At 34.1% G+C, this 23930-nt stretch overlaps 1 protein-coding gene across 1 annotated transcript in view; it reads left to right on the top strand.

Annotated features, from left to right (window-relative positions):
- The window catches only part of AK9 (adenylate kinase 9), a 129695-nt gene that overhangs the window by 73279 nt on the left and 32486 nt on the right, over positions 1 to 23930 (top strand). Inside the window, exons 23-32 of the mRNA XM_051996726.1 lie at positions 854 to 1057; positions 2536 to 2663; positions 4203 to 4415; positions 6921 to 7178; positions 8132 to 8256; positions 9771 to 9990; positions 14849 to 14914; positions 16565 to 16774; positions 18913 to 19131; positions 22538 to 22751. Coding sequence (XP_051852686.1) covers positions 854 to 1057; positions 2536 to 2663; positions 4203 to 4415; positions 6921 to 7178; positions 8132 to 8256; positions 9771 to 9990; positions 14849 to 14914; positions 16565 to 16774; positions 18913 to 19131; positions 22538 to 22751 — 1857 coding nt within the window. The remainder of the gene's footprint in view (positions 1 to 853; positions 1058 to 2535; positions 2664 to 4202; positions 4416 to 6920; positions 7179 to 8131; positions 8257 to 9770; positions 9991 to 14848; positions 14915 to 16564; positions 16775 to 18912; positions 19132 to 22537; positions 22752 to 23930) is intronic.

Here is a 23930-nt window from a genome sequence, read left to right as displayed (position 1 = left end):
TTTTTCTTGCCCCCAATAAAAATCCTTCATTATCTGACTTCCAAAGGTTTCTCTTCAGAATTTTATCCTAGAAGAATTTGTATTCATCTCTACCTTCCTAAAGTTCTAACTGATATAACCTTGAGAGTCCTAGAACTTACCTAAAGGAAAACTCTCTGAAGTCTACTATAGCAAGCTGAGGATAGGGACATGATGAAGATGGTCATTCTTCTCATGTCTTCCCAAAGTCTTTTCCTCCAACAACCTGAAATGAGGTTGGCCTCTTCCATCTTCTTTCTCAAAGATGGAAGCCAGATTTGCCCAAAGCAAGTTCAAACTTGAAGAAAGTGTCAATGACACAAAAGGCTGGGGCTCTCTTGCCACCTCATTCAGGGAAAGAAATTCATTTCTACCAAGAAGGAGAGAGTTCCCATATCAGTTGGCTTTGTGACTGGGGTTACAACAATTACGCTGTCCAGCAGTCAATCAGCAAGCATTTGTTTATCTCTTATTCTGTGCCAAACACAGTACTAAATCCTGGGGACACAAAGAAAGGCCAAAATAGTATATCCTTAAAGTATTAAATGAAAGAGAATCTAACGGGGGAAGGCACTAGTAGCAGAGGGCATTGAGGGGGGAAAAAAGGTGAGATTTGCCCTGAGACTTGAAAAAAGCCTGGGAAATGTACAGATGGAGGTGAAGAGGCAAAGTATTCAGTACTTGGGGGCCCGGCAGGAAATAGAAGAATTAAAAACAGATCCAATCTGCTGGATCATGGCATATATAAGGATTTGAGTTGTCATTGTTTAAAGAAATGAAAATAATTCTATTAAAGTGTCCAAAAAATTTTAGTTTTGTCTTTTTTTCCACTCAGGAATATTGCCTGAATATCCAGAAGATGGTTACCCTGAAGTCCCAGAAATGGAGCCATTTAAAGAAGAAGTTAAAGGTTTCATAAATATTTGGAAAGTCTTAGAGTTATTGGTTGTTGAGTCACCTTTGGTTCAGATCTTAAATTTAGAGATTGGAGGAAAAACTCCAGAGGAACTACTTCAGCAAGTGGTTGACACTATGGAGAGTAAGTATTGTAATGTTACCTAGATAAATAGATAGATATAGATATATTCACATATATGTGTATATATAAATATTGATATTGCAAAAGGAATAATATGTGTCCCATGAAATTTTAAGAATTTTTAAAAGAAAGCAGCTACACCCAAAGAAAGAACACTGGGAAACGAATGTGAACTATCTGCATTTTTGTTTTTCTTCCCAGGTTATTTATGCCTTCTGAATCCAATTCTCCCTCTGCAACAAGAGAACTGTTCAGTTCTGCAAACATATATTGTATCTAGGATATACTGCAACATATCCAACATATAAAGGACTGCTTGCCATCTAGGGGAGGGGGTGGAGGGAGGGAGGGAAAAAAAAATCGGAACAGAAACGAGTGTCAATATAAAGTAATTATTAAATAAAAATTAAATTTTAAAAAAAGAATTTTTAAAAGATTCACATATTCCACAAATGTTTGTCATGAGCCCTTTTGTCTACAGGGCAATCTGTTCACTATTGGGACAAGGCAAACTTGTAATCAGATAAATCTTCTTCTCTCCTGGATCAGACACTTTATTAAAGGGATAGTTCAATTCAGGTAATTTAAGAAGATCTTACTGTATGCTAGGCGCTGTGTTAAGTGCTAGAGATACAAAAAAGAAGCAAAAGACAGTCCCTGCCCTCAAGAGTTTAGGGGATGATGGGAAGGAAATGGCACAAACACAAATAGATACAAAACAAGCTAAATAGGAAATAATTTATAGAGGGAGAATAATAGAATTAAGAGGGCTTGGGGAAGATTTTCTGTAGGAGGTGAGATTTTAGTTGGGACTTAAAGAAAATTGGAGGAATCTATAATGAGTAAAGGAGGGAAAGAATTCCTGGTATAGGGGACTGCCAGAGAGAATGCCAAAGGTCAAGAGATAGAATACTTTGTTCATGAAACAGTCAGGAGACCTGTGACAATGGATTGAAGAGTACATGTTGGGGAGTGAAATATGACAGAACCGGAAGGGAGAGCATCAGGTTGTGAAGACAGAAAAAGAGATACCTAGGTAACACAATGGATAGAAAGAATCAGGAACGCATCAGCCTCAGATACTCAATGCTCAATGCCCTTTGAAGGGCATAGCTTAAAAAGCTTAAGTCTCTCATTTCATCCAGAGTCATCTCTAGTTGTCTTGATCTATATCTGGCCACTGGACCCCAATGGCTCTGGAGGGGAAAATGAGGCAGGTGACCTTGCACAGTCCTCCCTCACTTAATTCCAATTCACTTGCATGTCCCAACATCTCCTCCCTGATGTCATAGTCCCCTTCAAGAACAAAGGATAAACAACAATAATATTTATTCCTAACTCAGTTTCTTCATCTGTAAAATGGGAATAATAATATCACTTACCTCCCAGGATTGTTGTATGTATATTTATGTATATTCTAAAGGAAAAGCTTTTATTTTTGAGAAGATTAACTGGTGGTTGTTTCTTCCTCTTTCTAGGACCTTTCAAATATATTGGATGGGAAATGAGTTTAGAAGATTTTGATGAAGAAACAGACGACTTTCAAGCAGAGACAGAAGCTGAGGAAGAGTTAGAAGAAACTGAAGAAGAAGAAAATGAAGATTATGTAGGAATAATTTTAAATGACTAATTTTTAATTACTAAAGGAAACTTTGAGTTTCGTTCTAGATTCACATGATTAATGGTGTATTTGGAAATCTGAGAATTGTCTAGTATTAACTATATAAAAGATCTCATTCCTTGAGATAAATTGTTCAAATGGCTAATTCCTTATACTATGTAAATGTAGAACACTTTGGCCTCCATATAGAAGAACTAGAGTGGGGAGAGGCTGTAGTTCAGTAGGTAAGAGATGAAGGTTTAAGCTAAATGGGCTATGTAAGTGGAAAGAAAAAAATGGGAATGAGAAAGAACTGTTGTTAAGGCAGAAATGGCAAGATTTGGCAACTGTTTGGATATGTGAAGTGAAAGCAGAGGGGGAATCATTGGATATGATTCTGAGATAATAAACTAGCCGGGAAAGACTAAAAAAAATGGTGGTACCTTCAGAAATAGAAAAAATTCAAAAAGAAAAGGGCTCAGGGAGAAAGATTATATGTTTCATTGTGCTTGGCTCCAGAGAATACAGACTATAGAATATGCAGATGGATTTGGGTTGATTGTAAGGGAAAACTTCCTAATTATCATCACCACCCCAAAATGGGATGGACTCTTTGAGGAGAGAGTGAAAATTTTCTTTTTACTGGAAGTTTTCAAGTGAATAATCACTTGCTGACAACAGGACCTGGGACAGAGTAGGAATTGTTTAGTTGTGGCTGACTCTTCATCATAGGAATTTTCTTGGCCGAATGGTTTGTCATTTCCTTCTCCAGTTCATTTTACAGGTGAGGAAACTGAGGCAAACAGGGTGAAGTGATTTGCCCAGGGTCATATAGCTAGTCAGTATCTGAGGCCAGATTTAAACTCAGGTCTACCTGATTCTAGGACCAACATTCTATCTACTGAGCCACCTAGCTTTCGTAAGAGTTGGTATTTAATGCTTGTTGACTAATTATTTTGTATTGCCTGAATTGCACTCCTCCCTCACCTCATGCTATAGAATCTCTCTTCCTTCAAGATTCAGCTCAAACACCACCTTTATGAACCCTTTCCTACTCTATCTAATTGCTGGTACCCTCTCTCCCTAAATACCTTAATTTGGTTTGTATTTATTCTCTTGGTATGGATTCTGCATATAGATCCCGTTTTCTCTCCCATTAGAAATTAAGCCTCTTGACAATAGGGATTTTTTATTATTCAAATTTATATCCCCAGCTCCTGGCACAGTAACTAATATGTTGAATGATTGATTAAAGCAGAATAAGGTCAAATTTCTCTTGGACATGGCGGTCTTTCAGATACTTGGAAATGGCTCTACTATTCCCAATCTCAATAAGTCTTTTCTGGTCAATGCCAAACAACCCCAGTTCCTTTTATCAATCCCTGAATGGCATATTCTCCAATCACCTCACAATTCTAGTTAAACCTTTTATTTGTCCTTTTGTCTGAGGTGGGTATGAGGAGTTTGGGGTACACACGGGAATCTGAGCAATGTTCTCTGGCTACTTCCAGTGACACTTGGGCTCTCGCCTTTTTTTCTTTCTAGGATGAAGACAGACTTAAAGAGAAAAGAAGACATTTGGGAGATACAAAGAACTTTTGTCCAGTGGCTCTCAAAGAAAACTTTATGCTATTCCCAGGTCCCCCAGAGGATGGAGCTAAATATCGAGAAAAGGTTTACTATTTTTCAAACCTTGACGCAAGAGAGAAGTTTCTGGAGAAATCTGAAGTCTTTGTGGCTCATGAAGAACCATTAAAAGTAAAAAATAATAATAATAGTAATAATAGGCAGCATTTATCTAATGCTTGTTTTTAAAAGTGCTTCACATATGTTAACTCATTTTATCTTCAAAACAACTCTCTATCTCTCTCCTCCGCCTCCTCTTTCTTTCTTCTCTTCCTCCCTCCTTCCCTCTTTCTCTCCTTTTCCCTCCTCTGTCTCTCCCTCTGATTCTCTATCCTCTGTCTCTCTCTTTCTCCTTCTCACTGTGTATGTCTCTCTTTGTCTCTCTCTGCTTCTGTCTCTATTTCTCTCTCTCAGTCTCTTTCTCTAAGAGAGCATCACTGGATTTGTGATTTTACTGATATAAGGAACTAATAAATAAGTAAACTGCCTGTAACAATGCAGGTTGTCAACTTTTCTCCTACTGCTAGTCTGATAGCTGCTCATAGAGCACATAAGAAATGAAGGAACTAGACCTGGCTCACACAAATTATATGACAGACATAATTCTTCTGTCCAGTATACTAGACTATCTACATGTCTCTCCAGTCCCCAGTCTTAATCTAAATCAAGGGCTTAAGTAAACTGCTTTATTCCAAAAATAACTCTTGAAACAGGGGTTCTAAATGAATTAGAATAGCAGTAACTTCAGTGATCTCCTTGCAATGGAATATTTTTAAATGATTCAGTACCTCTGACAAATGGTGTCAAATAATGGAAACCAGATTTTTAAAATCATTTTTAATTCATTTCATAGTCAAACTAGAATATTGTTAAAAAATCTGCTTAGTAAGGATCATATATGCCATTTTTGTGTGCATGTTTCTGATTCTCTATCTTCTCTCTCCCTCTCACCCCCTTCCCTCTTTCTATATTGACTGAGACAACTATCCTTGTAAGATGCTTCCCAACAATTTTTGTCTTGCTCTTTGTATGTGTTGTCCAGTATTTGGAAAGATTGTTTCAATTTATCACAAGGGCTTAAAAAATTCAAGAATTTTGTTTTGTGTTTCCTTTACAAATCTCATTGTAATGCTTTCAAAAAGACGGAACTGATTTTTTTAAGTGTACTTATTGGTGATCTTCTGCCTTTTCTTTTTGAATGGTTTTCTCTGAAGTAGCTTGGGTTTCTACAAAATGTTTGGTAAATGTTGTAATAGATTGTTAGATCTACAATGAATTGACCATTCTACCATCTTATCTCAGAGAATGAGATCTTCCACTTATGTGATATTAGCAGATAAATGCCATTTTTTTACATTTTAATGAAAAATCTTCCTGAAGTATTGTGTCATTCTCTGGTGATGTTTTTTACCTTAACTGGACCCTTAGTTCTGCTCTTTTATAATTTTTCAGTCTATAACCTCTGCTGAGAGCTGCCTATCCTTCTTCCTATTCATGGATCTTCACGTTTCTAAAATAGATTCATTTTATTGATTTCATATGAGTGAGGACCTTAGGGCTTAATAGTAATTTCAAACCTCTCATGAAGAGATACATGAATTTCTGTCAGCTCATTTTCCCACCTGTTCAAGAGTCACTGGGTTTCTTTACCCTTTCTGGATTCATGACTATATTTCAAATAGTTCAAGTTTCTGGAAATATTTTTCTGGCAAGTGTGTCTTATTTCTGAAGCATTTAAAATGTGATCCTGTAGTTAATCCCTATAAAGGTTTGGTGATGAAAAACTTGACCCTAGAAAAATTCCTGTCATGTCTGCTTTTTAAGGAATTTAAGGATATTCCTTATAGCTAACAACTGATCATACAATAGTTTTATCACATTTCATTTGGGTTTTTTTTCCTTTAGTGGAGATTGCAAACAGCTGGTCACCATTCTTTGTGTAATAACTCTTCATGCCTTTGAAAGCTATTACTAAATTGATACTCGATCTTCCCATCCTTTCCTCTCTCTATTCCTTCCTTCCTTCCTTCCTTTTTTCCTTCATTCTGTCCATAAATATTTATTGAGTGCCTATTATAGGCAAAACTCTTAGCTAGATACTATGGGATTTATAATAACATTTCCTGCCTTTAAAAATAATTACAGTACAGGAGAAGTGAGGCAGTACATAAATAACTGTAGGATCAAACATATGTATTATGTGTCATTAGAGAAGTACAAATGGAAAAAGAGAAAAAAGAAACCCCAGAAGTACTATTTGATATTTAGTCTTAAAGGATGAATAAAGATTGAACAGGTAGAGCTCAAATAAAAAGGCATTTTATGAGAAGGGAAAAGTATGAGAAAAGATACAGAAGTAGGAAAATATATATTATCTGGAGAATGGCAAAAGATCCTCTGGGTTTTTTTAGTCAAACTAAGCTCAGTTACAGCCATCTTTTCTTATGTGCTTTAATTTTTAATATTTTAACTGTTCTATTTTCAAGTTCCTCTTAAGACAGAGGTCCAAAGAGTTCATTGTCAGCACCCAATAAATATAAAAGAGAACAATTTGTGACGAAATGTTATTAGGAACATATTTCAAAATTTTAATATTCTTCCCCCCCCCCCCATCCTTTTCTCTGCATCCTTTGCCAGGCTCCTCCACTAAGAATATGCCTTTTAGGTCCCCATGGATCTGGCAAGACTGTTTGTGGTCGATGGTTAGCTGAAAAATTTGGCATATTCCATATTCAATTTGAAGAATTTCTCCAGGAAAAAATCATGATGAAGACTGAGAGGAGAGTTGGACCTGAATATGATGAAGAAATTGAAGAAGCAGCAGCTGAAAAACAAGAACTGGAAGAAATTGCAACTCAGGCTAATATCGTACTTGACAATGAAAAAAACAAACTGGTAATTGTAATATTTAAAGTTTGGAGACAACCCACAAGTCTGTGATTTGCAAATAACTGGGTTTGTTTGGTTTAAGTAGAGTAAAAAAGCCCATTAATATCACCTTTATAAAAATTTTTCATATAACCAAAAACTTCATGCCACAAAAAAATGGTCACCAGTCCATTATCCCCACACCCTGAGGCAGACACACTGACCTGGCCAGAGTAGATGTTAAATACTGATGTGAACATAACAAAGTAAAAGTTACTAATAACTTATCCAAAGCAGTATGGGATCACTTCCTTGCTTTTGTCAAAGAATAAGGGACAAGCAATATTATTTCAGCCTTTTTGTTCATAGACTATATAAGATCTCTGAATAATGATATTTTGTTTTCTTTAGTTTACAAAGTTCCCCATAATCTATTTCTGCATGTGGTCAACTGCCATTACAAATCATTCTTTCAAAACTAAAAGTAATATTATTTTAAATCACCTGTTTTTCATTGATCTCAGGCATATGGTTGTCAGATTTACAGTTTCAATGGTAAAGACAAATGTACATAGACTTAAAACTGACTAACTTAGAAGCTAGTTAAATCTCACAAATATTTCAGTGGGGATATTTATAAAGAGATTGAATCATAAGATGAATTACACCAGCCATTTGTGAAAAGAATATAGTCACAGCTTTGCAATTGTTAATGTTAGTATTTCGTATATTTTGACTATGTTGAATTTTGGCACAAAATAAGCCAAAATTTTCAACTTCACAAATGTTAATTTTAGTATTTTCTTTATTTTTGCTATATTGAATATTGGCACAAAATAAGCCAAAAATTTCAACTTTTTCCATAAGCCCTAGTATGACATTAGTTTGAGAGCAATTAGAACCTACTTAATCATTTGTATACTCCTTGTTAATGTGTGTTTATTAATATTTTCTTCTCATTTGTCTGAATTCGTTTTCAGAATAAAGAATTAGTGTTTACTGATGAGGAAGAAGCTATTAAAGCAAACCTTGTGGAAAATGAATCATTACCATCAGAAATATTGGATCTCTATCTTTCCGATTGGTGGCTTAAAGAACCAATACGGTAATTTTGACTTTAATAGTATCCTTTTATATGTTTTCATTTTATTTCTGGAACAGCTAAGTGCTATAATGAACAGAGTGCAAGGCCTAAAGTCAAAAAGATTCTCCTTCATGAATTCAAATCCAGCCTCAGATACACACTAGCTTTGTGATCCTGTAAGAGTCACTTAACCCCATTTGCCTCAATTTTCTCATCTGTAAAATGAGCTGCAGAAGGAAAGGGGAAACGACTGCAGTATCTTTGTCAAAAAAAAACTGCTAATGGAGTCATGAAGAGTCAGTCACAACTGAAAAATAAAACAATGCTAATAAAAAATATAGGAACGGGGAACAATCACACAACCTTGCTTCACTTCATTGGTAACTGGGAAAGTTCAAGAGCACTATTCATTATTTAGAATTCAGGCAAGCATGCCATCATAAAATTGACATATAATAATACTGATTAATTTATCTGAGCAATCAAATTTTGTAATTAATTTCCACATGCTCTCACAACTAAAGATATTAAAGGCCTTTATCACATTTGAATTTGAAATGGAAAGGAGGGAGGGAGAGAGGGAAAGAAAGGAAGGAAGGGAGGGAAGGAGAAAAAGAGGGAAGGAAGGAGAGAGAAAAGAAGAGAGGGAGAGAGGAAGGGAGGGAGGAAGAGGGATAGAGAAAGGGAGGGAAGGAAAGGAAGGGATGGAAAGAAAGGAAGGGAGAGAGGAAGAGGGAGGGAGAGAGAAGAAGAGAGAAGGATAGGGAGGGAAGGAGGGAGGGAAGAAATGGGAGAGGAGGGAAAAAGGAAAAGGGGAAAGGGGAAAAACATGAACTAGAGGGAAAAAGTCTTCCTGATTCCAGGCCCAACAGTCTATCCACTGTGCCACCTGTCTCATTAATATTGTTAATTCTTGCTTAATTTATTTTGATGGATTGCTTATTCACCTGTAGACAACTCTCCAGATTTTTTACATGCTCTCTTTATCCTTCTCCAAAGCAGTCAGCATTTTAGCTGATTCAGTTGCTTTATAACGTTGTTTTTTTTTTTTTTTGCACTAATAAGCTACATTACCTTGCTTATTTTTTTAATTGATTTTTATCTTTTTTTAGACATGTTTCTCCTATTTAGTGTTTTTATTGATTGTTTTTATGAGGATAACTCTTTCCAATATTCTCACTCACCATTAGCAGGGTATAATTTGAACTTCCACAATTTTACCCTTTCAAAAGAATGTAACAAAATAATAAATAAATAAATGACAACAATCAATGAATAAATAACAAAAAACAAAAAAGGTAAATGATAAATAACAAAAAACCTAGAAGAAACAAAAGCAGAAATATACTTTAAAAATTAAATAAAATAATCTGGGAAAGCTCTTTAAAATATTTCTGTATATATGTTTATACAAAATTGTCATTTTTTGTTTATATTATATATGTTATATTTTTGTTTATAAATGTAATTTCACTTTTAAAAGTTGAAAATATTTTTTAAAATAAATTAAGCAAATTATGAATTTTCTTATCTAGCTCCACAGGCTTTATTCTAGATGGATTCCCACGAACCCTAGAAGAGGCACAATTTATGGGTGAGCGTGGATTTTGTCCAGATGCTGTTGTTGCTCTCTTAGTTGAAGAACAAGAAATTATAGATCGCCTAATTTCTGGAGCTATTGCAAAGTGGAAAGAAAAACAAGAAAAAAAGGCTGCAAGAAATGCATTTATTAAAGAAATAAAGGCAAAAATTAGGGTATGTATATTTTTAGAGAAAAATCTAGTAAAAATTCCAAGAGAATAAATTGATTTAGAAAGTAAGCTCCTTGAGGATAGGAAAAGTTTTTTTAACCTTCTTTTTTTACACTCTTCATCACTTGGCAAAGTGCCTAACCCACAATTAAGTGTTTCATGAATGCTTTTTTGATTGATTGATTGATTGATTTTCATTATACTTTTAATAATAGCTTTTTATTTTTTTAAATACATACAAAGATAGTTTTCAACATTCACTCTTGCAAAACCTTGTGTTCTATATTTTTCGATCTCCCTTCCCACCTCCCCCCTCTCCTTAGACAGCAAGTAATGCAATATAAATTAAACATGTGCAGTTTTTCTAAACATATTTCCAAATTTGTCATGTTGCCCGAGAAAAATTTAGATCAAAAAGGAAAAAAAAAATAAAAGAAAAAAACAAGCAAGCAAGCAACAAAAAAGGTGAAAATACTATGCTTTGATCCACATTAAGTCCCTATAGTCCTCTCTCTGGATGCAGATGGCTCTCTCCATAACAAGTCTATTGTTTAAAATAGATTTATTGTTTAAAAGAGTCCAAGTCCATTACAATTGATCACCACAAAATCTTGTTGTTGTATACAATGTTCTTTTGGTTCTACTCATTTCACTCAGCATCAGTTCATGTAAATCTCTCCAATCCTTTCTGAAATCATCCTGCTGATTGTTTCTTATAGAACAATAATATTCCATTACATTCATATATTATAACTTATTCAGCCGTTCCTCATCTGATGGGCATCCACTCAGTTTCCACAATATACTTTTTTAATGTATTCTCTTAGCATATTGCACAGTAAGATGGATTCTATTATTTGAGGAATAGCAAGGAGACCAATATCACTGGAGTAAAGAATAATTAGAGAGGGTGTTGTTCTTCCATTGTTTCAAGTCATTTCAGTCTTGTCTGACTCTTCGTGACCTCATTTGGGATTTTCTTAGCAAAAACACTGGAGTGATTTGCCATTTCCTTCTCAAGTTGATGAGGAATTGAGGCAAACAGGGTTGAGTGACTTGCTCAGGATCACACATATAGTAAGTGTCTGGGGCCAGATTTGAACTCACAAAAAATTTTTCCTGATTCTAGGTCCCACACTCTGTGTAACCCAGTTACCCCACTTATAAGGGGAGCAAGGTTTTAAAAAACTAGAAAAATAGGAAGAAATAAAAATTTTGAATTACTTTAAAGGCCAAATAGAGGATTTTATATTTAACCCTGGAGTTTAAAGGGAATCACCTGAGTTTATTGAATAGGGAAGGAGATGGAATCTGTGCTTTAGGAAAAATAATTTTGATATTTAAGTGGAGGATGAACTAGAATGGGAAGAGACTTGAAGCAAGGAGATGAATGAGAAGACTTTTGAAATAGTCCAGAAGAGACTTGAGGACTTTTACTTCAGTGATGGCAGTGTCAAAAGAAGCATAAATGCAAAGATAGAACCAAAGAGACTTGAGAGCAAAGGGGGAGAGAGTAAGGAGTCATGGATGACACCCAAACTGTGAGCCTATGGAGCGGGAAAATGATGATGCCCTGAACTAACAGGGAAGTGAGGAAGAGGGGAGAGTTGAATTGTAGGAGAGGCAGGATGAGGAAAGGAGGATTATGAGTTTTATATGGGCCACACTGAGTTTAAGTTATCTACAAGGCATCCAGTTGAAGTTGAATACTGGAGACCAATTCCAGACCCTTTCTTTTGCTTCAGACTTTGAGAGTGTAGTGAAACTGGAATGGGGGGAACGATGGGAGAGAAGCAAAATCTTCCAGAAGCTAGTTCTTGATGCTTTTCAAATCCTCTCTTTTTCATTCTCATTGCCAGCACATTAATTCAGGTTCTAATTACCTTATTTTCTAATAGGTTACCAGTCACTCTCCCATTTTCCAGTTCCTACTCTAGTTCACATTGTTCTTTCTAAATTGGCACTTTCAATCATTTTACTTTCCTGCTTAGAAATCTTCAGTGGTGCCCTATTGACTATAAGGCAGGTATTTCAGTTTAGCATTCAGGCCTCTGTACCATATGGCCCCCATGTGCTTTATCTCCCATTTCTCTCTTAAATGGATTCTTTATTCCAATACGCACCTTTTACATAAAGGACTTTTTCACCACTTTGTATTTATTCATATCATTACCAATTACCATACCACCATTTCCATACTAAGGATTATCTTCCCCAATCCTTTCTTCCTGTACAAATCTTAGTTTACTTTGAAAACCAATTTACATTTCACTTCCATAAATATGCTAGCCCAAACTGATCCCCTTAACACTCCTGAACTTTCTGCATATACTATTCATTTGATTATTAACCATGTGTGGAGAATCTATTTTTCTTCTTGTTGGTTAAATCTTATATTAATGGCTTCTTTCTGTAACTGTACTGTAAGACTTTTAAAAACAAAAAACAAATCATATAAATCTTATTTGCTCCACAGTGCCTTGAATTTAATTAATAAATAAATAAATATTTGTTTTAATAAAATAATAAAAATGATTTTTAATAATCATATCAGAACTTAGAAAAGAATTTGAAACAAAGTAAGGGCTAATTGATGGCAGAGTGACTAAAGAAACTGGTAAATAATTAAACGTTATTAATATGGTAAGAATTTATGAATATAAAGAATTCATGGAACTATAGGAAGATTTATGAGTTTTGAAATAGAACCAGAAAAACAATGTGTGCATATGTATATGCATGTCTATACATAAATGTGTGTGTATATGTGTGTGTGTGTATATATATATATACACACATATATATGTATGTATGTGTGTATATATATATATATATATATATATATATAGCTAATATCATAAATGAGAAGGATACCAAAAGGAAACAAAACTGTGAGTTATTGTTATGGCCAGTCTTGGGGCTACAGCTAGATGAAATAAACTTCCTCCTCTCAGCAGAAGGGTAGAGAAACATAGGAACAAAATGATACATATGTTGTCAGACATGGTCACAGTATTGATTTCTTTTGCTTAGCCATTTTTTAATAATAAGACAAAAATCAATTCTCTGAACAAGGACAAGATATCTGGAAATTACTATGATGTAAAAGTAAAAGACATCAATGAAAAAAAATTTTTTAAACATACCAGGACTTTTATATCTAAATGAATTATGTACAATAACAAATCATCATTTGAGAATAAGTTTTTAAGAACAACAAATAGTCATTCAAACATAAGTCTAATGAATAAGATGATGTTCAAGATGAATAATTTTGTTTGTGATTTAGCTGACCACAAACTAGATTTAACTATTAAGGAATGTGACCAATTTTCTTTTGTGACTCATAAATTGTTTCCAAGGGCAATTCTCAAAGAGGAATCCAAAAGCATCCTAAGCAACAAACACTCCAATCATGCTCTAAGCATTGCTGGAACAAGTCCACAAGCTGTTAATTTTAAAGGGCAACACCCATTTGAATGTAGTAGTTCTCATATGTTTATTTTTTTAATGTCTCAATCTAGAGTCTTAGTGTATATTTCTCAAAATCATAGTTTCAGAGTTATAAGGGATTTCAATAACCAACCCATACTTCAGCAAGAATTCCCTTTACATCTCTAGCTAGGGATTAACAAGTTTTGCTTGAAGATCATCAATGTGGAAGGAACCTACCAAGAATGTCCATTTGACTTTGCGATAACTCTGATTGTTAGAAAGTTTTTCCTTGTATCAAACCTAAATATCTTTTTTGTAACTTCCAATTCACTGACTGATTGATGAATTTTCTCAAATGAAGAGACAAAAATAGGAGAATAGACTCAGCTGAATAAAATAAAAGTACAGTATTATGCATAAATAATTTATAGGTATATTTAATATGTGCATGTTTGTTTATACAATGGCAATTATTCAATTATGAAAATACAAGACTCAACAAATAAATCTATATTTAAGGCTGTTTTAAAAGATGCATGAACATTTAAAAATTCCACAAAGAATCCCAGTAGCTCTCAAACTGACTGGACATACTTGGTTAAATTGTGGTGATAAGAATCCCAGGCAGGTTCAGAAACTATATGTTTCCTTGGACCCTGATCTAGACTTCAGTAGATCTGAGTCTATCTCCTAATATTGATCTGAGATATTTTATATCTTTATATAAAAAGTAAGTAGAAAGTAAAAAGAACCACCCCAAAATCCAGAGGTGAGACAAAGGAGTCCACAATCCCAGAGGTGCAGATTGGTATTCATGCCAGGTTGCAGGATATAACAAAGGATCTACTGCCTTTCATTTTGTCCATGTTACCATGATAAATGCTAAGCATCCAGTGAGACATGCCATTTTAATCACACGGTGGCTGGCCATGGAATATCCTTAAAAAGCATATCTACTGTTTCACATACAACTGGTACATTTTCAGATTTTCAGAGAGCTTGCCCTAGCTAGCACTACAACACTGCTCCTCAAAACTTTTTATCAGTGACCTTTTAGGACTCCCCCATTCCTCCTTCTATATATTCTATATGACCATTCTTTCTCTCCAGAAAAAAAAAGTCCAAAGTGACTTATCTGAAGAAAAAAATAGTAATAGATGGGCCATGTTTTGGGGGCAAGAGGAGGGGAGCAGGGAAATCAAAACCAAGGGTACAATCCACCAGGAAAGGAAGAGGACAGAAACAGTTACTCCACTGCTTTGAGATTTCCCCATCCTATTTGTAACTCTTCCAAAACTTACAAAAAATATTGAACTGTATTTATAGGTAAAAGCTAACTTTTAATCAATCTTTTTTTTTACAAAATTAAATCTATTTCTTCTTTTACAGGATTCCTTAGAAAGTTAAAGCTTTTCTTTCTTTTATAGGAGGACCAGATTGCTAAAAGAAGGGCTGAACTGATAGCAGAGAGAGAAAAAAGAAGAAAAGGAGAGGTAAGAAAATAATTGGAAACTTCAGATGAAATATAACCTACACTGCTGCCAGAAGCCAGTTTTTAAAGTATTTCTCTGTTGGTTATTTTTGCTTTCAGCTGATATTTCCATTTGAAGTCCAAATGTCAAGTCAAGCATGTCACATTAGCTAAATGCATGTTACATTAAAAATTTAATACTTGTGAAATTTCCCTCCCCAAAACATAAATATACAAAATGGTAAATGTTTTATAGGTCGTGATAAAATAATATGCTAAATCATTAGAACCCAATGGCACTTGAAAACTTGCCTCTCTTGATAAGACTCTGTGTTCTTTAATTTCATACTCAGTGCTTAGTACATCTGGTAACAAGTAAGTGCTTCATAATATTTGTTGACTTATTATATCCCATAGAATGCACAGCATGTAAACTTGATATTTTAATGCTCAGATTTGCCCATATTCAAGCAAAGAATGAGTCCCCAAAGTATTATGTATTTTACTCATGTTCAGACCTCAAAATAAATATAATCAACATAAATATTTAATCATTTCAGTTCTATCCAACTTTTCGTGACTTCTTTAAGGGAGTTTCTTGACAAAGATCCGAGAGTGGTTTGTCATTTCCTTCTCCAATTCATTTTACAGATGAGAAAACTGAGGCAAAGAGAGTTAAATGACTTGTCCAGGGTCACATAGCTAATAAGTGTCTGGGAGCAAATTTGAACTTGGGTGTGCTGATTCCAAGCCTAGCATTCTATCTATTGTACCACCTAGCTGCACATAGTTTATTTGGGGAGATAATTTTAAAACATAAGAAGCAATTAGAGAACAAAACAAGAAAAGAAGTAACTGATTGTCAATTGAATAGTGAATGAATAGAACTGAGTTTAACTGAGTGAAATAGACAGTAAATGACATAGGAAGACTTCAGAAAAGTTTTTATCATGGATTAGAATAGTTAGAAAGGACTTCATAGAGGAGATATTCTTTGATAGGTCTTTTGATAGGTCTTGATAGGTGCTGGGCACTTAAGTAGTGCAGTGGATAGAGTACCAGACTTGAAGTCAGGAAAACCTGAGTTCAAGTCCAACCCCAGATATTTATTAGCTATATGACCTTAGGCAAGTCACTTAACCCTGTTTACCTCAGTTTTCTCATCTGTCAGATGAGTTAGAGAAGGAAATGGCAGACTACTCTAGTATCTTTGCCAACAAAACCTCAAATAGGGTCATAAAGAATCAGTCAGGATTGAACAATAAATAAATTATATATTCCTTTAGGGGATGGCCACCTCTTTTATTTGTTTTGTATCCCCCCCTCCCCAATGCCTAGCTCAGTACTTAGTATAAAATGTTTAAGACTATATGCTGAATTGAATTAAACACTATTACAAAGATCATTAAAGCCACTTTGCATTTTTTTTCAACTACAGGAATAAATAAGATTTTACTTGTTTAGTTATTTACTTCTGGATTTTTTTGTAGTCAGAATTATTCAACTTCTGTGAGTCAGATTAAGCAAAGTCTGACTGTATCACAAATCATTTTGTGACATGCATGTCCCAACAAAAATTGAGTGCTTATAAAATTTCCCTCCAAAAAGCAGGAGTGACTTAAAATGGTAAATTATGACAAAACAATATACAAATTTAAATTTTATTTTTCAGTCAAGCAGGTATGAAGATGAGCTAAGTGAAGAAGAGGCTGAAGAAGAAGAAGAAGATAATATTGATGCTATTCTGGAAGAAGAATTCCCAAAAGATGAGGAAGAGATAACTGAAGAAGAAGAAGAACAGGAAGAAGAAGCTGCTGACAGATTAAAACTTGAAATGGCAGATAAATTTGAACTAGACATAAATAACCTGCAAGTTGTACAGGTTATTATTACTTTTCCTTCATGGTTTCCATAATTTTTTTTTTGCAAAACAGTAGTGAATCAAATGGTTAGAATAAATCAAAATGGTTAATAATTTTAGCTTAGCTTCATTTTCATGCTTCATGGTTAACATTTTAAGGTAGAATTATTGTTTACCAATTGCAATACTTCAAATGTTCCAAGGGATTCAGAATTTTACCAGAATGGACATACTTTACCTACCATCTATGACTTAAGATATCTGCAAGTTGTTGTGGATAAAAAAAATAAAAAAACCCAATCATTTGTTGGGCCAAACCTCTGGGGAAGAGCTTTTCCAAACTTAGCTAGGCTGGCCTTCAGGTGACAGATACACAAAAGAATATGTGAAATATTTCTAGAAAGGTAGCTGGAGCCAGATTGTAAAGAGCTTTAAATGACAAGCAGAAAACAATTGTATTTTGTGCCAGAAGTGATAGGGACTTGCTGAAGATTCTTGAGAAGGAGAGTATGCTTTAGAAAAAATTATTTTGGCAATTGTGGGGAAAATGGATTGAAGAAGAGAAGGGCAAAAAGAGAGACCAATTAATTAGGTACCTATTACAGTGGTGATGAGAAGGGCCTAAAACAAGGTAATCCATGGCCCTCTGAGTGGGGAAAACAAGGAAAAAGTCCTCCATAATCTGGCTCCCATATATCCTCCTAGACTTATTTTATTTTGCAACCCATTATCATTCTGTATTTCAATCAAACTGGTATCCTACTTGTTTTCTGAAGCTGATATTTCTTCTCTCATCTCCATGCCTTTGAATAGGCTATCCATCATACCTAGAATATACTTCTTCCTCATATCTTCCCCAACATCCCTTCCTGTCTTCAAAGCCAAGCCCAAGTGCCATATCCTATCTTTGTTTCCCAGTCCCTTGCACATAGCAGGCATTTTACAAATAATTGTTTTATTGATTTGAAGGAAGACTTATGCTTCCCAAATGCATTTGCCAGTGCCATAAATAATATCATGCATAGATTCCAAATGGAAGATTCAAATGGAAGAACATCTTCCAGCAATATATTGATATTGATAAAAAAAAATTTCCTTGACTTAAAAGGATATGGTTTAATTATCTAGAAAATTAATATGCACACTTATTTCCTCCAAATCCTATATAAATAAGACACTATTATACTTCTATTTAGCATAAAGAAAATGGTTTCTATGCCATTTTTCAAATCCAGCCTTTGATACTGGCAATGAGCACACCCCTTAAGCTGTCTGAAACTCAATTTCTTCATTTTATCTATAAAAGGAGGTTATTGGACTCTCTGGTCTCTGAAGTTCTTTCCATCTGTAAATTACTTTAAATACTTTAAAAGTACTGTGTTAATTCAGTTATCATCTCTACAGTGTAAATATTAAAAATCAGCTGTGGATGTTGATTAGCCTCAGTAATGAACATAAAAATTATTAAGTATATATGTAAAGAAGGCTAATCAGGAAGAGAATTTTCTTATCACACAGATAACAGGTTTTCTGTGATATATGGAAAAGATGTGTGTGTATGTGTTCCTGAAGAAGTGGTTTAAAGTAAATGCTTATCATTTTACAGATTCGATTTTCCCCTTTAATCCCGGAGTGAAAAATAATAGGCATGAGAAAACAATTTAAAAGCATGGAGGTTAGAATGATAACAATAACTGACATTTATATAGTATTTTCTGGTTTATAAATTGCTCTTTTCATTATACTATACTATCTCAGATAAAGAGAAGGAAGGAAATAGCATCAAAAAGTGATTCTACTCTCTTCTCCAAAACCCATTAAAAATATGATCATTCTAATGAAGGATTATTCTTTTCCTTGTTGGGAGAATCACAAGCAGAACTCTCTCTACTATGATGTTGGTTGTATTTGATATATGATGGGATAAATTTGTGTTGCGAAAGGGAAATTATATTGACATTCTTAAGTAAATAATCCTTTGTTATGACTCTACACAAGATATCTTCAAAGTGAATAACCATGGTTCACAGTTGTATGATGTTTCATTTTTTAAAATAACATTAATGCTTTTAAAATTACAAATTAGAGTTCTTTAGAAAATAACAAATTAGACCCTCATTTTAGAACACTGAAATCTATTTTTTATGCTTTCATTTTAGGAAGAAGTGGAAAAACTGTTACTTCCATTTATTTCTATTCTGGGAGGACAGAAGCTTCATATTGTACGTTATCTGTTGCATAAGAAACTGCTGCCTCTGGTGGAAAATCGTCAAAGTATTTTTGAGAAATGTTATCCAATACCATTACCACTTGCTCAGAAAATGCTTAATCTCACTTATAAATTTCCAAGCTCATTTGGTCAATGGGACCCTGTAAAGGTAATTTTGCCAAATACATTTAAGAGCTCTACTGGTTGTCTTGTTGAATATATCAAAAAGAAATATGATCATAAACAATGGAAAGGTAATGTTATGATAATATGCTGAAAATAAGATCTGACTTGATAGTAATGAACCTTGTTTTAAAAAAATAAGCAGTATAATTTAGAAATCCACATGAATGTCATTCTTCAAAATGATCACCTTGAAAGGGAGATATTTACTCTAAATATGTTTCTATTGATTGTGCTCTTCTCTGGAAAGTCTTTTGCCAATTTATAAGCCAAATACATACAAAAAGCAGCTTCAAATATAATTACAACTCATTCTTTTTACTGACAAATCTACACTACAATTGATAATAACAATAACTGTAATTAGCATTTAGATCAAGCTTTAAGATTTGCTAAATACTATACATATCTCATTTGAGACTAAGAATAAGCCCTTGGAGTAGATGTTATTATTCCCCTAATTTACAGATAAAGAAACTGAGGATATTCAAGACTAAGTAATTTGTGGCTATTGGAACCACAGGGTTACATAACTAGTAAGTATCTAAGGTAGAATTTGAATTCAGAACTTCCTCATTCCAAGTCCACTACCACCTTTAGGTGGATAACCCATAAAATTTAGTCTTTTCTCTGAATGATTGCGTTGTTTCTGATCATCAAAGTCATCTTCAAAGAATGAAAATGTGTAATCATCAAACATATTCAGAAGAATGCACTCCTTCTTCACTAACATCTCAGAGAATCTCTTCCTTTAAGATGCTAATCAAGCGTTATCTTTTTTTCTCCAAAATCTTTTCCTAATTCCTTATACCCTCTCTTCATAATTATGATATATTTAATTACTCTGTATTTATTTTGTATTCTATGTATATTTGAGTTCTCTAACATCTCTACCTCCTTGGCAGAGAGCTTACTATATAAGCTCATGATTTTTTTTCCTTTAAAGTTCAGGGTATTTGGTCTCATCAGCTCACTTGATATTCTTTTTATGTACTTTTTTTTCTCTCCTATTTCTGCATAGTTAGCATTCACAAAAGTAATAAATAATAAAATAATAATAATAAAAATCAGATTATCTTTAATGATAATTAAAAAGTCAGCTAGTCTTTAAAGAAAAATATAGACTTCAAATAAACAAGACATAAAGAGAACAGGAAAATATGGTTAAGCAACATCATTTGTCACATAGCAATCAAGGGGGTGAGGAAAAGGTGAAAAAGTAGAGAACAGATATATTCAATAGGTGCCATTAGCCACAAAACCAGCATATTTGGGCAAGCCTCCAATCCTGCCCAGGGAAGCGATCCTTAAGTGCATCAGAAAGCCAGACAAGGTTTTAACTGCTCACAGTTATATTCAGGGTAGCAGGACACTTCACTTTCAATCAGTTCGTCCTGATTCAGGGTAGCAGGACACTTCACTTTCAATCAGTTCGAGCTGAAGATCCAACACAACTCTTCTCCTCTAAGTTTATGAGCTTCCAGTGTTGTTTCTTATGATCAGTCTGATTAATAAAAACTATACTGTGCCTCAGCACATGCTGCTGGTCCAGGTCTACATAGTATGCATATATTTATAAAAGCACATATTGTCTCCCCCAATTAAATGTTTCATTCTTTATATTTGCATCCTGGCCACCTACAACAGGCCCTATCACATAGTAGGCATTTAATAAATGAATAACAATTTAAAATATCCTTAAGTTTAAAGGTAATTCCAAGAGATGATTTCCAAATGGCTTTAAGCACTGATGATTAGCATTTTATATTCTCCTTACTTTGCAGAGAACAGTATTTATTTGGATATTCATTCCTATTTGGATAATACTCAACTGAAAAAGTTAGAAAATGCTAAGGGCAGGGGGGGGAGAGAGAATTGAAACCCAAGGAGATGGGTCTTGTTGCATCAAAGGTAATTAAAGCAAGAAGGGACCGATGAAGATCAGGTACTCCAAACCCTTCTTTGTATAGAAAAAATATAGATATTAACTTACTTGCCCAAAGTCAATCAGTGATAAGTAGTATTAAAAGCCACATTGTCCTGACTCCATATTCAACATCTTAGCTAAATTTTATGGTTATGGAAACTCTAACGCAGGTGGTGAAGAGAATTTCTCAAAGCTGCTTATATAATAGATGACAAATAAATGACAAAAAAGTGACACAAAGCCAGGTTTCCTGACTTCAAACCAAGGCCTTGGAGGTAGTCTTACTCATCCTAACTGGGACCAATGTTTTCCTTTCCAAAGCCAACTTTCCAAGTCAGTCCTTCTCTGACCAACTTTGGACTTCATTCATCAGTACAGTTTTTTTCCTTCTGCCTGTCTAGGTACATTGGATAGAGTACCAAGTGTGAAATTAAGAAGCCATGAGTTCAAATCCAACCTCAGATATTTACTGTGTGACTCTGGGAAATTCATCTAAGCTCTCCAAGTTTAACTTCCTTTACTATAAAATAGAAATAATAATAACAGTTAACTCTCAGGGTTGATCTCAAATTAATATGTGTATGTACATATATAAATGTTTAGCCTTCAGAAGACCACTAAAAATGCTTATTTCCTTCCTTCTTGACTATGGTCTGTTTATCTTTTCCTTCCCTGAACTTCCCTTTCTTGGACTAGTACATGGGAGATATAAGGATAAAGTAAGAGATTAACCAACTGATTTCATGTGTTCAACTCTCCAGAAAGAGTTAAATTATATCCCAGTATACTGCAAAGGGATAGAACCATCATTAGTGATCTTTGAGAATTAATGGAAAGAGAAAAGGTGCCAGCTGAGTGAGATGAATACATTTCTCAATTTTTAAAATGGGGGAAATTATGAACTTGGAAAATTAATATAGAAAGCATGATACTGATATATTCTCAGCCATATTCTAAAATGGATTACTGAACATGGATGGCCGCTATAGAGTTAGGGAGATTCTTTAAAATTATGATTTTCTGATAATTAAAAGACAAATAGAAAAAAGTACATTTTGACTGCATGCACATTCAAAGCTATCTAAAGTTGTTGAAAAGAAGCATTTGTTATCAAAATCAATAAATATTCTTTTCAGGCGGCAAAATGGAATGGAACTCTAGATTTTGAGTGTCTGACTCCAGTTCACATCTGGCCTCAGACACTTACTAGCTGTATGATCCTGGGCAAGCAACAAACTGCTATTTGCCTCAGTTTCCCCATCTATAAAATGGAGATATTAATAACATTTATGTCCCAGGGTTGTTTTGATGATCAAATAGGATAATAAAGTAAAACACTTTGCCCAATACTCAACATATAATTAGCACTATATCAATGTAAACTATTATTATTAAGTTATATACTCTAAATTAGAACAAATAGATGTTAGAAATAACTGAGGAAATAATTTTGTTTATATTACAGCTATATGAAGGAGATGCTATCAAACCTTTAGTGAATGCAGCTAATCCAACTTTTCCTGTGATCCATCGACAATATATTTATTTTTTATCCAACAAAGTAAATAGGGATATATTTATGAAAGACCCAATCAAATATATCCGTCAGCCCAAACCAAAACCTGCTGTACCCATTAGGATTGCAATTGTTGGGCCTCCAAAATCTGGCAAAACTACAAGTAAGTCTGTTTATTTCTGCAATTTCTTAAGCAAAGGAGAACTGCCTGAAAATTATTATTATGTATTTATCTTATAAATTTAATAGGAATAGCCATAAACTAACAGTATTTGATTAACCAAGAATATAAATTCTAATACTTAGAGAAAATGACATATTTTGCAGTTGGGCAACCTATCATGTGTTAAAAACAGGTTTCTTCCTCACCATCATTTGCTCTAACTAGATCATACCACATGAAACATGCTGAGCTAAACTTCTCTGGGCATTTTTGGTGTACCAGCTTGTTCAGGGCAAAGGGCCTTGGCCCTTTGGATGATGTAATGGGGGAATGAGATCTGTCAAAGGAGGTTTGGCCACTGACCAAGAAAATCCATCATCTTAGTAAATTTTAAAGGAAGACTCCTATATTCATTCCTATTCTCCCTCCCTCCTTGTCTCCCTCTCTCCTTGTCTCTGTTTTTGCCTGTCCCTTGTGGATAGGATGGAGAAATGTGGGCTAAATAATAAGTGGACTTAGTGATAATTATCTGTCATCCTCAAAGAACATTATTTAATGGATTTAATAGATAGAGAGTAAAGAGAAACGTAATTCAAAAAGGCTTTAAAAGATCTAAACTACCTGAGAGTCAGTCTCCTACAAGAAAGAAACATCCAGGACACAAGACACTCAAGTACTATTTTTTAAAAATACCCTTTCAAGAATGGATCTACATACAAGATTCAACAATATGAGAAAATTGAATCAATTAAAAATAAAAACACAAAAAAACATGTTTATATTAATAGATGCAGAACAATATTCATCAGTGCTAAAAACCATCAAAGTATTGCCATAGAAGGACTATACTATAATAAAAAGGACATATCCAAATCAAAAGCTAACATGCATTATTTGCAATGAGGAAACATGAGCTCTCCCAAAAGATGTGGAAATAAATCAATGCTTAATTGTGGAAATAAGTATAGAAGAATTGCATGTGTTTAACATATATTGGATTATTTGCATCTAGAGAAGGGGGTGGGGGAAGGAAGGGAGAAAAAATTTGGAATAAAAGATTTTACAAGGGTGAATGTGGAAATTTTTCTATGCATATGTTTTGAAAATATAAAAGCTTTCAAAGGGAAATAAATCAATGCTGTTCATATTTCTCTCTCTACATATATATGTATACACACA

This window comes from Antechinus flavipes, chromosome 4, assembly GCF_016432865.1.
Source record: "Antechinus flavipes isolate AdamAnt ecotype Samford, QLD, Australia chromosome 4, AdamAnt_v2, whole genome shotgun sequence".
In the NCBI taxonomy this organism is placed as follows: domain Eukaryota; kingdom Metazoa; phylum Chordata; class Mammalia; order Dasyuromorphia; family Dasyuridae; genus Antechinus; species Antechinus flavipes.
Note: the sequence above shows the minus strand (reverse complement) of the source record. Positions and strands in the feature narration are given on the sequence as shown.